Source organism: Theropithecus gelada, chromosome 4 (assembly GCF_003255815.1).
Source record: "Theropithecus gelada isolate Dixy chromosome 4, Tgel_1.0, whole genome shotgun sequence".
Lineage (NCBI taxonomy): Eukaryota > Metazoa > Chordata > Mammalia > Primates > Cercopithecidae > Theropithecus > Theropithecus gelada.
In genome coordinates, this window is record NC_037671.1 from 76643722 (window position 1) to 76657063 (window position 13342).

Sequence of the window (13342 nt, forward strand, 5' to 3'; positions counted from 1 at the left end):
AAAAAAAAAAAAAAAAAAAAAAAAAAAAAAAAAGAAAAGAAAATACATTTTGATTTGACTTGATGGAATACAGAAACTTACTCATTTTTATCTTTAGTTTCAGGTGCAGCGTTATGTCTCTCAGAGTCTGGTAACCCTGGGAAGCTGCCACTTGTTGAGAAAATCTATTATATCTCTGCTTCTATCAGAAGTAAATGGCTTTGCCGATGATCTGGGAGCCATCAATCAGGTACATATAAGTTGAAACTGTAGCTCTCATTTATAGTTAATGTACCTATCTGTTTTTCTTTTCTTTTCCCTTCTTTCCTCTCTTGCCAGGCTAATGTTTTAGTTATTACCTTATGTCTAATATATGTGAGTAATATTACTGCCTACCAAAATTACAGAAAGATACTTTCAGAAAACAGTTTTGAAAATAAAACCACTTTATAATCCTTACTTGCATATATGTGCCAAAGATGCTGTTGGTGACAGCAAAAGAGTGCTTAGATGAATGGCTTTAAATTCATCCAGGCAGGCAGCAAGTTTCTAAAGCAAAGTGAAAGAAAAGTGAACTGGGAAGGATTCTAAATGGAGAGTAGTCCTTAACCAGTATTTTTCATTCCTCATTGCTTATGAAAATCGTCTGGCTAACTTTTAAATATCCTATTGCCAAGTCGCATGCCAATCCTATTACATAGGGGTCTCTGAATTTGGAATTCTGGTATTGGTATTGTTAGAGCACTTCAAGTGATTTCAATATGCAACCAAGCTCGAGGAACACTGCTCTAAGCCCTTTTATCTGTGGAAAGTCTTCTATATCACTGGTGACAAATGTGTAGAAGGAACATAAATCATTCCCATATTTTAATGTTCACACTGGTTTATTACATGTATTCCATTTGATAACTCATTTAATATTTTTATCATTTCTGTAGTCAAAGTCACAAAGGAAATTAGAGATAGGTAGAAACGTCTTGGTAAAGAGAAATAACTTTAATAAAATATTGTATATACATATAATTTAAACAATTTTTAACAAAGTACTGACATCTAATGACAGTCTAAAAATATTATACAATCTAATTGAATTTGATGTTTGACATGGTGTATCTAGTAAGCAAATTTTCAGTTGACTACCAAATGTAAACTCTCTTAAGAGCTCTGTTGGATTTTTTTAAAAAGTCATTTTCGGCCGGGTGCAGTGGCTCACACCTGTAATCCCAGCATTCTGGGAGGCCAACGGGGCGGTGGATCACAAGGTCAGGAGATCGAGACCATCCTGGCTAACATGGTGAAACCTCATCTCTACTAAAAGTATAAAAATAAAAAATCAGCCGGGCGTGTTGGCGGGTGCCTGTAGTCCCAGCTACTCGGGAGGCTGAGGCAGGAGAATGGTGTGAACCTGGGAGGCGGAGGTTGCAGTGAGACAAGATCGTGCCACTGCACTCCAGCCTGGGTGACAGAGCGAGACTCCATCTCAAAAAACAAAAAACTCGTTTTCACTGTTGTCGAGGAGAAAAAAGTAAGCTATATTGATTAATTGAAAAAGAGCAAAGTGTTAAAATGTATGATGCTTTTTGTAGGCGTTCCAAGATCAAGGAACTGACCATAGTGGGTTGCAGGTCCCTGAAAATAATTTACAGAAAAGGAAGTACTTGAAAAATGCCTTTGAATTGAATAAGCAGAGGATAACTGAATGTAGAGGCATTAGGATGTTATTTAACAAGAGATGCCAAAAATTCTGGGGAAACAAGGTGAAGTCTTAGCTTTTAACAATAGGAAGCAATGTGGAAAGTGAGTTTAATTGAATTCAGTTGTTTGGAGGATATCAGTAAGTGCAGAAAAAATGATGTATATATTCTCATTTAATTTTCACAATAGCTCCATGAAGCAGTTACAATTTTCACATACTTTATAGATAAGAATACAAAACATTAGAGTGGTGAAGTAGCTTGACCAAGACTGAAGAAAAAGCATATGCTAAAGCCATAATTCAAACCCAGATGTTCTGACAGTTAAGATACTTTAAAATAATAATAAGAAAAATAGCAATAATACAACAACAATAACTAGTGTTTGGCAGGTTTATGTTGTTGAATTCTGTTTGCTTGTATTTTGCTAAGGAGTTTTGTGTTGGCCAAAGGACAGTATATTTAATAATTGATGCCAGGAAAACTGGATATCCATATGCAAAAGAACAAAACTATATTTCATTTTTTTATGATATACAAAAATCAAATTAAAATGGATTAAAATCTTAAATGTAAGATCTCAAGCTTTGCAACTACTAGAAGAAAACTGGGGAAGTGCTGTAGGACATTGGCCTGGACAAAGATTCTTTTGGGTAAGACCTTAAAAACACAAGGAATGAAAGCAAAAATAGACAAATGAGAATATATCAAGGCAAAACGCTTCTGCACAGGAAAGGAAACAATTAGCGAAGTGAAGAGAAAACCCACAAAATGGAAGAAAATATTTGCAAACTAGCTATCTGACAAAACCAGAATATATAAAGAACTCAAACAACTCAATACCAGGAAAACAAACAATCTGAATTAAAAAGGGGCAAAATACCTGATAGATATTTCTCAAAAAAAGACATACAAATGGCTAGCAGGCATATGAAAAAAAGAAAAAAATAAAAAATAAAAAGCTCAACAGTACTCATCATCAGGGAAATGCAAATAAAACCACAATGAGATATCATCTCACTCCAACTGGAATTAAAAAAAAAAACAAAAAGTAACAAATGTTAGTGAGGATTTGGAGAAAGGGAAATGCTCATAGACTGTTGATAGGAGTGTAAAGTAGCATAACCATTATGGAAAACTGTGGACATTCCTTGAAAAATCTAAAAATAGAACTACCGTATGATCCAAGAATCCCACTGCTGGCTATATGTCCAAAAGAAAGGAAAGAGGTATCAGACTCACATGCTCACAGTAGCCAAGATACAAAATCAACCTAAGTATCCATCACTAAATGAATGAAGAGAATTTGGTGTATATGTGTGTGTGTGTGTGTGTGTGTGTGTGTGTGTATATGAATATTATTAAACCATAAAAAGAATGAAATCTCATCATTTGCAGAGCATGGATGGAACTGTAGGTGATTATATTAAGTGAAATAGGCCAGGCATAGAGAAACAAATATTGTATGTTCTCACTCATATGTAATGGGAGCTAAAGGCATGGATCATATAGAGGCAGAGAGTAGAATGATCGTTACCAGAGGCACGGAAGGGAAGAGAAGTTGGTTAATGAGTATGGAAATACTGTTAGATAGAAGCAATAAGTTCTAGTATTCAATAGTACAGTTAGTGAATTTTAGATATCGTTAATTATAACTAAATATAATTGTAGAAATTATAACTTGTTTTATATTTCAAAATAACTAGAAGTGAAGAATTGTAATGTTTCTAACATAAAGAAAAGATAAATGTTTGTGGTGATAGATATCCCAATAACCCTGATTTGATAATTATGCATTGTATATATGTATGAAAATATCTCATTTACCCCCAGTATATGTACAACTCTGACATGTCAAGTAAAAATGCATAAAAATATTCATTTAAATTCTGTGCATTCTACTATGTGTAAACTGTACCTCAACTAAAATATAGTTTTTGAAACCTTAACAAATTTTTGAACCAAAAGTAAATATAATTTTTCTCATTGCTTTTATACTCAGTGTTTTAGCTCACTTTAAAGACTTTATTTCTCTGTCAATATAATGAATGCTAAGATCTTACTAAGAACTTTCTGAAGAATAGTTTTAGTTTTTAATGATATAAACTTTTCTAAGTAGTCACTAATTCAAAAAATGATTGTGTATGTATATATATGTAAATCATATTGTACTCTATGTAAGACTGATTGAATTTCTAAGGTATTTGATGGCAGAAGATAGATCTGTTTAATAAAGATTAATGGATGGTTCAATAATAATTATTATCATAAATATTTACTGAGAAGCCTTATGTATCAAACACTATTCCAAACATTTCATAGTCCTCCAAATATTTTGCGCATATTTTTGTTTGAAATACATAGCGATTAATTTTAATTTTATGTCATTTAATTCTCCTAACTACACTAGTAATTTGTATTATTCCCATTTTACAAAAGAGGGCAATTAGGATTGGGGAGTTTAAGTAGCTGGCCCACTGTCATAGGAAGTACAGCACCAGTTTGTCGAACCCACAAAGTCTGACTCCAGAATCTAGAAGATAAAATATGGACTAATTTCTGTTACTGACTAACCATGTCAGTTATTTGTATTTCACTAACACCATTTTATTTAATTTGTCTCATGCAACTGGTATGTGTGTTGTCTCACCTACTTTTTAGCAGGGTAAGTAAAGTAGATATTTGTGTTAAGTTTAACGCGTTTTTTATGTATATTCTGTGACCATTGAATCAGATTTTTGAAAGGTGGTTTTGTTGCCTCTTATCCTAGTATCCTTTCTCTAGCTGTGTTCCTTTGAATGTCATTTTCTTGGGTCTTGTTGAAATTATTTACGCAATGCTGAGGATAAAAGTTTCCTAATACCTTCTCAAATGTGTATTTTGGATTCCCCCCTTCATTGCCTTTTCTTTATCAATATGTGTCCAGAATTGGTGGGTTCTTGGTCTCACTGACTTCAAGAATGAAGTCGTGGACCCTCACGGTGAGTGTTACAGTTCTTAAAGATGGTGTGTCCGGAGTTTGTTCCTTCAGACGTTCAGATGTGTCTAGAGCTTCTTCCTTCTGGTGGGTTCATGGTTTTGCAGACAGGAGTGAAGCTGCAGACCTTTGCGGTGAGTGTCACAGCTCTTAAAGGCGGCGCATCTGGAGTTGTTTGTTCTTCCCGGTGGGTTCTTGGTCTCATTGGCTTCAGGAGTGAAGCTGCAGACTTTCGTGATGAGTGTTACAACTCATAAAGGCAGTGTGGACCCAACGAGTGAGCAGCAGCAAGATTTATTGCAAAGAGTGAAAGAACAAAGCTTCCACAGTGTGGAAGGGGACCCAAGCGGGTTGCCGCTGGTTGGCTCAGGCAGCCTGCTTTTATTCCCTTATCTGGCCCTGCCCACATCCTGCTGATTAGTCCATTTTACAGAGAGCTGATTGTTCTGTTTTGACAGAGTGCTGATTAATGCGTTTACAGTCCTTGAGCTAGACACAGAGTGCTAGACAGAAAAGTTCTCCAAGTCCCCACTAGGTTAGCTAGATACAGAGTACCAATTGGTGTATTTACAAACCTTGAGGTAGACACAAAGTGCTGATTGGTGTATTTACAAACCCTGAGCTAGACAAAGAGTGCTGATTGGTGTATTTACAATCCCTTAGCTAGACATAAAAGTTCTCCAAGTCCCCACTAGACTCAGGAGCCCAATTGGCTTCACCTAGTGGATAATGCACAGGGGCTGCAGGCCGAGCTGCCTGCTAGTCTTGAGTGCCTGCACACCTCAGCCCTTAGGCGGTTGATGGGACCGAGCACCACGGAGCAGGGGGCGGCGCCCATGGAGGAGGCTCTGGTTGCACGGGAGTCCACCTGGAGGGGGGCTCGGACATGGTGGGCTGCAGGTCCCGAGCCCTGCCCCATGGAAAGGTGGCTGAGGCCCGGTGAGAACTTGACCACAACGCTGGTGGGCGGCACTGCTGGGGGATCCAGCGCACCCTCTGCAGCTGCTGGCCCCGGTGCTAAGCGCCTCACTGCCCTGGGCCTGCAGTGCCGGCTGGCTGCTCTGAGTGTGGGACCCCCCAGCCCGCACCCACGCGCGCTGGAACTTGCGCTGGCCTGGGAGCCCCACACGCAGCCCTGGTTCCCACCGTACCTCTCCCTCCACACCTCCCTGCAAGCAGAGGGAGGCGGTTTCCGCCTCGAACAGCCCAGAGAGGGGCTCCCACAGTGCCCTAGCAGGCTGAAGGGCTCCTCAAGCACCACCAGAGTGGACGCTGAGGCCAAGGAGGCACTGAAAGCAAGGGCTGCTAGTACATTGTCACCTCTCAATCCCCACTCTAAACAGGACACCCCAACTGCTGTTGGGAATTTGGGTGATGACCACTCTAGCTAATTACTGCTGGATAGGGGCAATGAAGGGGCCCTGCAGTTGTAGTGTCCTCCAGAGGGAAGCTCTCTAGGCCAGTGAAAGTGTCAGTGAGTCAGTCCAGGGATCCTTGGTAGAAGTTGTTAGCTGAGCTCATTTGGGATTTGTAAGACCATCTATGGCTTGATGGCCTCAATTCTAGAGGAAACAAATTTGACAAGAAGGTTAAAGATACAGGACCCAAAGGTGAGTAACAGCAAGATGGCTGCCATGGGACCTAGAAAGGGGAGAAGCCATGTTGCCCAACTCCAGAGGTTAGTATAAGAATTTGAAAGGTGTTGTCTGATTTCAGAAACCTTTTCCTGTAAATGCCAGGTGGCATCTCATACTATCCCTGACTGGTTAGTGTAAAAACAACACACTTTCCGTAAGAAGGTGCAGAGTCCTCCTTTCTCAGCAGTGAGGAGGTCTAGGCCTCGGCGGTTTTGGAGAGTCACTGCTGCTAAAGAGTCTATTTGGGATTGTAAAGTAAGGATAGGTTTCATTATTTCTTGCAAACTGTCTGAGAAATCCTTTGAGTCTGTGGTAGTAGGATAATGAAGTGGATAAATCAGCTATTCCATTTCCTGTAGCAGTAGCCATTCCTAACCCTATAAGTAGGGGTATTAGTTGTATGGCTCTGCACTGATGGACTTGAGCTTTGAGGGATACTGATAAGGTCTGATTTCTTGGGGCAATATTAGTGTTGGGACTTAGAAATACTAAGGTGCAGGTGCCTGTCCAGGTAGTGGGGAGGCAGATATAGGTTGACATTCCACGTAAGAAGAATATACCTTGACTGGGTAGACAGAAATTTACCCTGGGGGCTTTTAAAGGAATAGGGTACTCTGTTTTCTCTTTACTACTTCTCTCTCTCTTTCTTTCTTTGACTTTCTGTATCTTTCTCTCTTTCCTTTCTGCTGGTCTTTCCCTGCTACCAGCCACTTATGCTGCTGTTCTCCCCTCTCCTTCCCCTTTCTGATGGCTTTGGCAGTGTAAGACTGCCACTTCCTTGGGTTTTTGCACTGTGTGCAATAACTCCATAATTTCCTTGTGGCATTTAACGGGGGTTCCCCCAGAGGTTAGGAACTCCCTTTCTTTCCATATTGTAGCATGGACACATAGGATTAGATAAGCATACCTGCTATCTGTATACACATTTATTCTTTTTCCCTTTCCCAGTTCTAAGGCATGGGTAAGTGCCTCTAGTTCTGCTAACTGGGCACTGGTCCCTGGGGGGAAGAGGCTTACCTTCAAGCACAGTTACATCACTAACTATGGCATAACCTGCCCTTTGTATCCCATTCTCCACAAGTGAACTTCCATCAGTATATAGGTTAAGGTCAGGATTAGCTAAGGGGACTTCTAAGAGATCATCTTGGGCAGCATAAGTCTGGACTATAATTTGGTGGCAGTCATGCTTGATTGGTTCCCCATCCTCTGGGAGAAAAGTGGCAGGGTTGAGGGCCATGTATGTACGCATTTGAAGCACCGGTCCCTCAAGGAGTAGCACCTGGTATCTAAGTAGGTGGTTGTCTGATAGCCATAAACTTCCTTTGGCACCTAGTATGCCATTTACATCATGAGTAGTCCAGACAGTGAGATCCTTTCCTTGTATTATCTTGATAGCCTCTGACACTAAGACAGCCACTGCCACAACTACCGGTAAACAGTGAGGCCAGCCTTTTGCTACTACATCAATTTCCTTACTTAGGTATACCACTGGTTGTGGGGTTGTCCCACGAATCTGAATAAGGACTCCAAGAGCTATACCTGCTCTCTCTGTGACATATAGAGAGAAGTTTTGTCCTGTAGGAAGGCTTAAAGCTGGAGCTTGTACTAGGGCCTGCTTTAAAGTTTTGAAGGCTGTTTCTGCCTCTGGCTCCCATTCTACTAGATGAGTATTTGCCCTCTCTGTTTCCTTGGTTAAAGCATAGAGGGACCTGGCTATCTCGCTGTATCTGGGGATCCATAGTTGGCAAAGGCCAGTGATTCCAAGGAACCGCCATAACTATTTTAATGTGTTAAGGTGAGGATAAGCCAGTATAGGCTGTATTCGTTCCTTGCTGAGGGCTCTGGTCCCTCTGGCTAAGATTAGGCCTAAATATTTGACCTGCTGTAGGCATAGCTGGGCCTTTGACCTAGGCACCTTGTACCCTTGATTAGCTAGAAAGTTCAAGAGATCTAGAGTAGCCTGCTGGCATGAGGCTTCTGAACTGGTAGCCAAAAGTAAATCATTCACATACTGAAGGACCAGAGTGCCTGGACTTGAGAAGTGGCCTAGATCTTGGGCCACTGCCTGACCAAACAGACGAGGGCTATCCCTAACCCTTGGGGCAAGACCGTCCACGTAAGTTGGGATGTGTCTGTGGGATCCTCAAAGGCAAAGAGAAACTGGGAGTCAGAGTGCAGGGGATAGAAAAAGGCATCCTTGAGGTCCAGAACAGTGAACCATTCTGCTTCCTCTGCTATTTGAGAGAGCAAGGTATAGGGGTTGGGTACAACTGGATATAGAGGAATTACTGCCTCATTGATGAGCCTAAGATCTTGCACTAGTCTTCACTGACCATTTGGTTTTTGTGCTCCTAGAATTGGGATGTTGCAGGGACTGCTGCATTTCCTTACTAAACCTTGAGCTTTTAAATGTTTAACAATATCCTGTAATCCTTTATGAGCTTCAGGCCTTAAGGGATATTGCCTTTGGTAAGGAAAAATGTTGGCATCTTTTAACCTGATTTGGACTGGGTGGGCATTTTTTGCCCTTCCAAACTGTCCTTTGAATGCCCAGACTTCAGGGTTGATTCCCTCCTCAAGCAGGGGACAACAAATGGATAACTTGTTTCCCATATTCATGTAGATAATAGCTCCAGCCTTGGCTAATGTATCCCTCCCTGATAAGAGTCTGGGACTTTTAGGCATAAGAAAAGCATGTGAAAAGAGCAAAGTCTCCCAATTACAACTGAGGAGGTGGGAGAAATACCTGGTTACAGGCTGTCCAGGGATTCCTTGGATGGTAACATATATTGAGAACAGTCATCTGGGACAGGAGATTAACACTGAGAAGGCTGCACCACTGTCCAGGAGGAAGTCAATTTCCCGGCCCTCAATGGTTAAGCATACCCGGGGCTCAGTGAGGGTGATGACATGAGCTGGCGCTTGCCCCGGTCACCCAGAGTCCTGTTGTTGGATCATCTGGTTGAGGGGGCTTCTGACCCAGAAAACCTTCATCTTCTGGGGCAGTGCACCTTCCAGTGATTGCCTCGGCATAGTGGACATGGATGAAGGGGCAGCTTGTTTCTCATTGGACTGTCTTTTTTAAAGTGTCCTAGTAAACCACACAAAGCTTACTGGATGATTGGCCTACTCCATTTTCCATCCTGTCTGGACCACCAAGGTTTGTTTGTCTGAGGGCCATGACTAAGGCTGCAGCCTTTGTCTGATCTCGCTTTTCCTTTTGGGCCTGCCCCTCTCTGTCCCTATCATAGAACACCGAGGTTGCCAGGTATAATAATGCCTCCAAGTTTTGTTCAGGATGCAGGGCTTGCTTTTGGAGCTTTCTCCTGATATCTGCGGCTGATTGGGTGATAAACTTATCTTTTAGGATCAGTTGGTGATTTGGGTGACAGGGACCATATTTTCTTTAAGCCTTCTGTAGCCGCTCTAGGAAGACAGAAGGATTTTCTTCCTTTCCCTGAGTTATGGTGGACATCGAGTAATTCATTGGCTTTTTCCTAATTCTCCTTAGTCCTTCTAGAACACAGGTCAACAGATGTTTACGACTCCAGTCCCCATGATCTGACTCAAGGTCCCAGTGGGTATCCATACGGGGGATGGCTCGCTGACCAGTAGGGAATTTGTCCCTTTCTTTGGCTGTCATTCTATCATTTACTTGACTAAGATACCAGGTATCTCCAAACTCTCGGGCTGCAGCCAAAGTCACATTCTTTTCATTAAAGGCCAGGGTTTGGTCTCACAATAGCATGACATCTCTCCAAGTGAGATCAACGGTTTGCCCTAGACCCTGTAGGACATCTGTGTACCTATCAGGATCATCTGAAAACTTCCCCAGGTCTGCCGTGATCTGCTTTAAATCAGAGAGGGAGAAGGGGACATGTACCCTGGTTGGACCAAATTCCCCTCCCCCTACAGTTTAAAGGGGACATAACCGACAGCCTGGGGGTTTTTGTGGTCCTTTGAAGATTTCTTTGCTTATTTCTGGGCAGGGGAGATTAGAGGAGGCTTATCATTAATAGGAAGGGGAGCTATAGGGAGGCTAGGATATGGCGGTAAGCTGAGAGGTCTTCCTGTGGGATGTAAATTATAAATTTGCATAGTTGTGTATTCTTCTTCAGTGAAAAGAAAGCTTGGACATAAGGTATTTCACTCCATTTGCCTTCCCTCTTACAAAAAAGATCAAGCTGCAGGATAGTATTGTAATTTATACTTCCCGTAGGTGACTATTTTTCCCTGTCAGAGAGAGACTACTGGGGCCAAGCCATAGTGCAGAGAAAAATGAGTCACCTCTTTTTCAGAGTTTGTGGGTCAAATTGGTCCCAATGGTTTAGGATGCATTTCAAGGGTGAGCCTGTTGATGCCTAAGTGTTTCCCATCTGAAAAACAAAACTGCCCTTAGTTTTGGTTTGTTTTGTTTCTCCCCCTGCCCAAGAACCCACAATGGTCCCTGGAATCTGCTGATTGGAATAGTTGCGCTCACCAACGCAGCAGCAGAAACAACCCCTGTCCAGGAACCCGCAATGGTCCTTGGACCCTGCTGATCAGAATAGTTGCACTCACCAATGCAGCAGCAGAAATACTAGCTTTTCCCCCAGACCACATGGAGGACCGAGGAAGGTTGGATTTAGTGGCTCTTACTGACGCATTCTCAAAAACCTGCACCCTTGCCTGTCCACTAAGACCACATGGAGGACCGGACTGAGAAAAATCGAATTTAGTGGTCTTTACCGACGCATTCTCAAAAACCTGTTAGAGTCCTAAGCATTCTCCTGTTAGTATTGGGACTTTACCCTTGTCCTATAAAGATGTTATGCCCCAAAAGTGAAGTAGAGGGCCATACCCTGTGGGAGGGAAGGGATTTCCAGGGTCGGAAGAGTGACACCTTTTGTCCTCACTTGTGTGAAAAGGGAGGATACAACACTGTCAGATACTATGATTATGTGGGGAAATATAATTTATCACCTGGGAAAATTAAAGATGCATATCCTGTAAAATATAGCAAATTCGCTGTACTGAGGAGATCTGTACAAGGATGTTCATTTTAGCATGTTTATAATAGCTTAAATTTGGATATAACAAATTTCTATTTTAAAATATGGCTTGATATGGTATATATAAAATGAGTATTTGATAATAGTTAAAATGAATAAATTATTTCTGTATTAACATTCATAGATTTTGAAACAAATAATGTTGATCTAAAAGGAAGGATGAAGTATTTGAGAAGGAGAGATACCCAAATATACCATTTTTTACAAATTGTAAATGAAAAATAAATTTTACAAATTATAAAAACAATACAAATTATAAGTACAAAACACATGATACTTTCACTGCATGTATACTTTTAAAATTTATTTTAAAAATACAAAATCTGTAATGTTTTTAATTTATATATTGCTTGTCCTCAAGATGCATGTTTTTGCATTGTAAATATTTTTATATAGGAAAGAAAACAGCTCTTTAGGTGTCAGACATATATTGATTTAAAATGAGTCCTCAATTTTTAAGTGATTTTTCACAGAAATATTCTTCTCCGAGATGCAGTTCATACCTCTGTCTAATCAGCATGTTTCTGGGTACAGTAGCCAAGCTATTAAAAATGAATAATGCTTTTGGAATATTGATAAGCACGGGTGAAATCTGAATTTAGAGTATTACATGCATACTTATATTAAATACTTCAGAGACCTAATGTTTACAAAGTAGATTAAATTTCTACATTAAAATAGATTTTAAACTTTGGAAGAAAAGCATATTAGCAGGAGAAATCTCAAAAGTTCTGCAGCCTACACCAGGAAGCATTTTTACTTTTCTGTTTTCCTTGTAAAGTAAAATAAAAGCTAAGCAATTCATTAATAAAAATACAACATGCAAATGAAATATTCTGAATCTGCAATGAGTTTATACATTTACTTCTCTAAAACAAACTAATTTTCTATATCAAGGCAAAATGTAGCAACAAAATAAGCATTTTTAATAAGATAAAGAAAAGTAATCATAGCTCTGAGCATGAAACACTTGACCTATTTCAGTTGAGAGAGGACCCATATTCTTTTCTGAAATTATGCATGTCTTGATCATATCTAAGATCTATGAAGCTTGGCTCAGTCAGCAATCAATCCATCAGAGAGAATAGATATAGAATTTGCATCAAACTGTGCTCAAGTAGACAAAATAGAGATTAGGGGCCCTGGGCATGAACTTTTTTCATTTAACTTTGTTTTGTTTAACAAGAACTTAAGAGAAATTCTGGATAATGAGCCCTGTTTTATCAGATTTGTGCAGTTTTCTTCATTACTGGTGTTTGTAATTCAAATAACTATTAAGTATAAATGAAACAAGGCTGAACATTCCCCCAAAATACCCTATTGGCCTAAAAATTTCCACATCACTGAATACCTTTTTGAAACTGCTACTTATTAAGAAAAACTTCCATTCCTGAGCTCAGCTGGCAACAAAAATAAAAGTTAGCTAGGGCATTTGCCACTTATAGGCTAGAACATTTTGAGAGACTCTCCAAGGATAAACTAAATCAAATGGTAAAGTGCATGAACTTTAGAATCAGATGTCTAGTTAAATTGTAGTGTGACCTTTGAAGTAGTCTTGTCAACAAATCAAACCTAAGGGTTCTAGAATGAGTTGCTAACTTGCAGGTAAAACAAATAGAAGAACACGTTAAGTTAACCAAGTGGATGCAGTCAGTAAAACCTAGTTTGTGCAGGAAAAACAACTCCTTTTCCTCAACAAATAGATTACATTAAAATGAGAAGAAAGAGACCCAGGCGAAGAATGTGCCTGTATTTTAAAAAAGACCAAAGAGACTTTATTAACTTACAGCCATGTATCGGGAGTGGATGAACTATGGTCCATGAGCCAAATCTGGCTTTCCACCTGCTTTTGTAAATAAACTTTTATTGGAACACAAATACTTGAAATGGTTAGACATACAACAATCTTCAAAGCATTCAATATTTACTGTCTTGATCTTTACATAAAATGTTTGTCAATTCCTGGTATACATAAATCTTATTTGTTTCCTGATTTAAACAAAC

At 40.1% G+C, this 13342-nt stretch overlaps 1 protein-coding gene across 1 annotated transcript in view; it reads left to right on the forward strand.

Annotated features, from left to right (window-relative positions):
* MEI4 (meiotic double-stranded break formation protein 4) overlaps positions 1–13342 on the forward strand; it is a 216603-nt gene that overhangs the window by 118538 nt on the left and 84723 nt on the right. The window contains exon 3 of the mRNA XM_025384163.1: positions 98–229. Within this exon, the coding sequence (XP_025239948.1) occupies positions 98–229 (132 nt within the window). The remainder of the gene's footprint in view (positions 1–97; positions 230–13342) is intronic.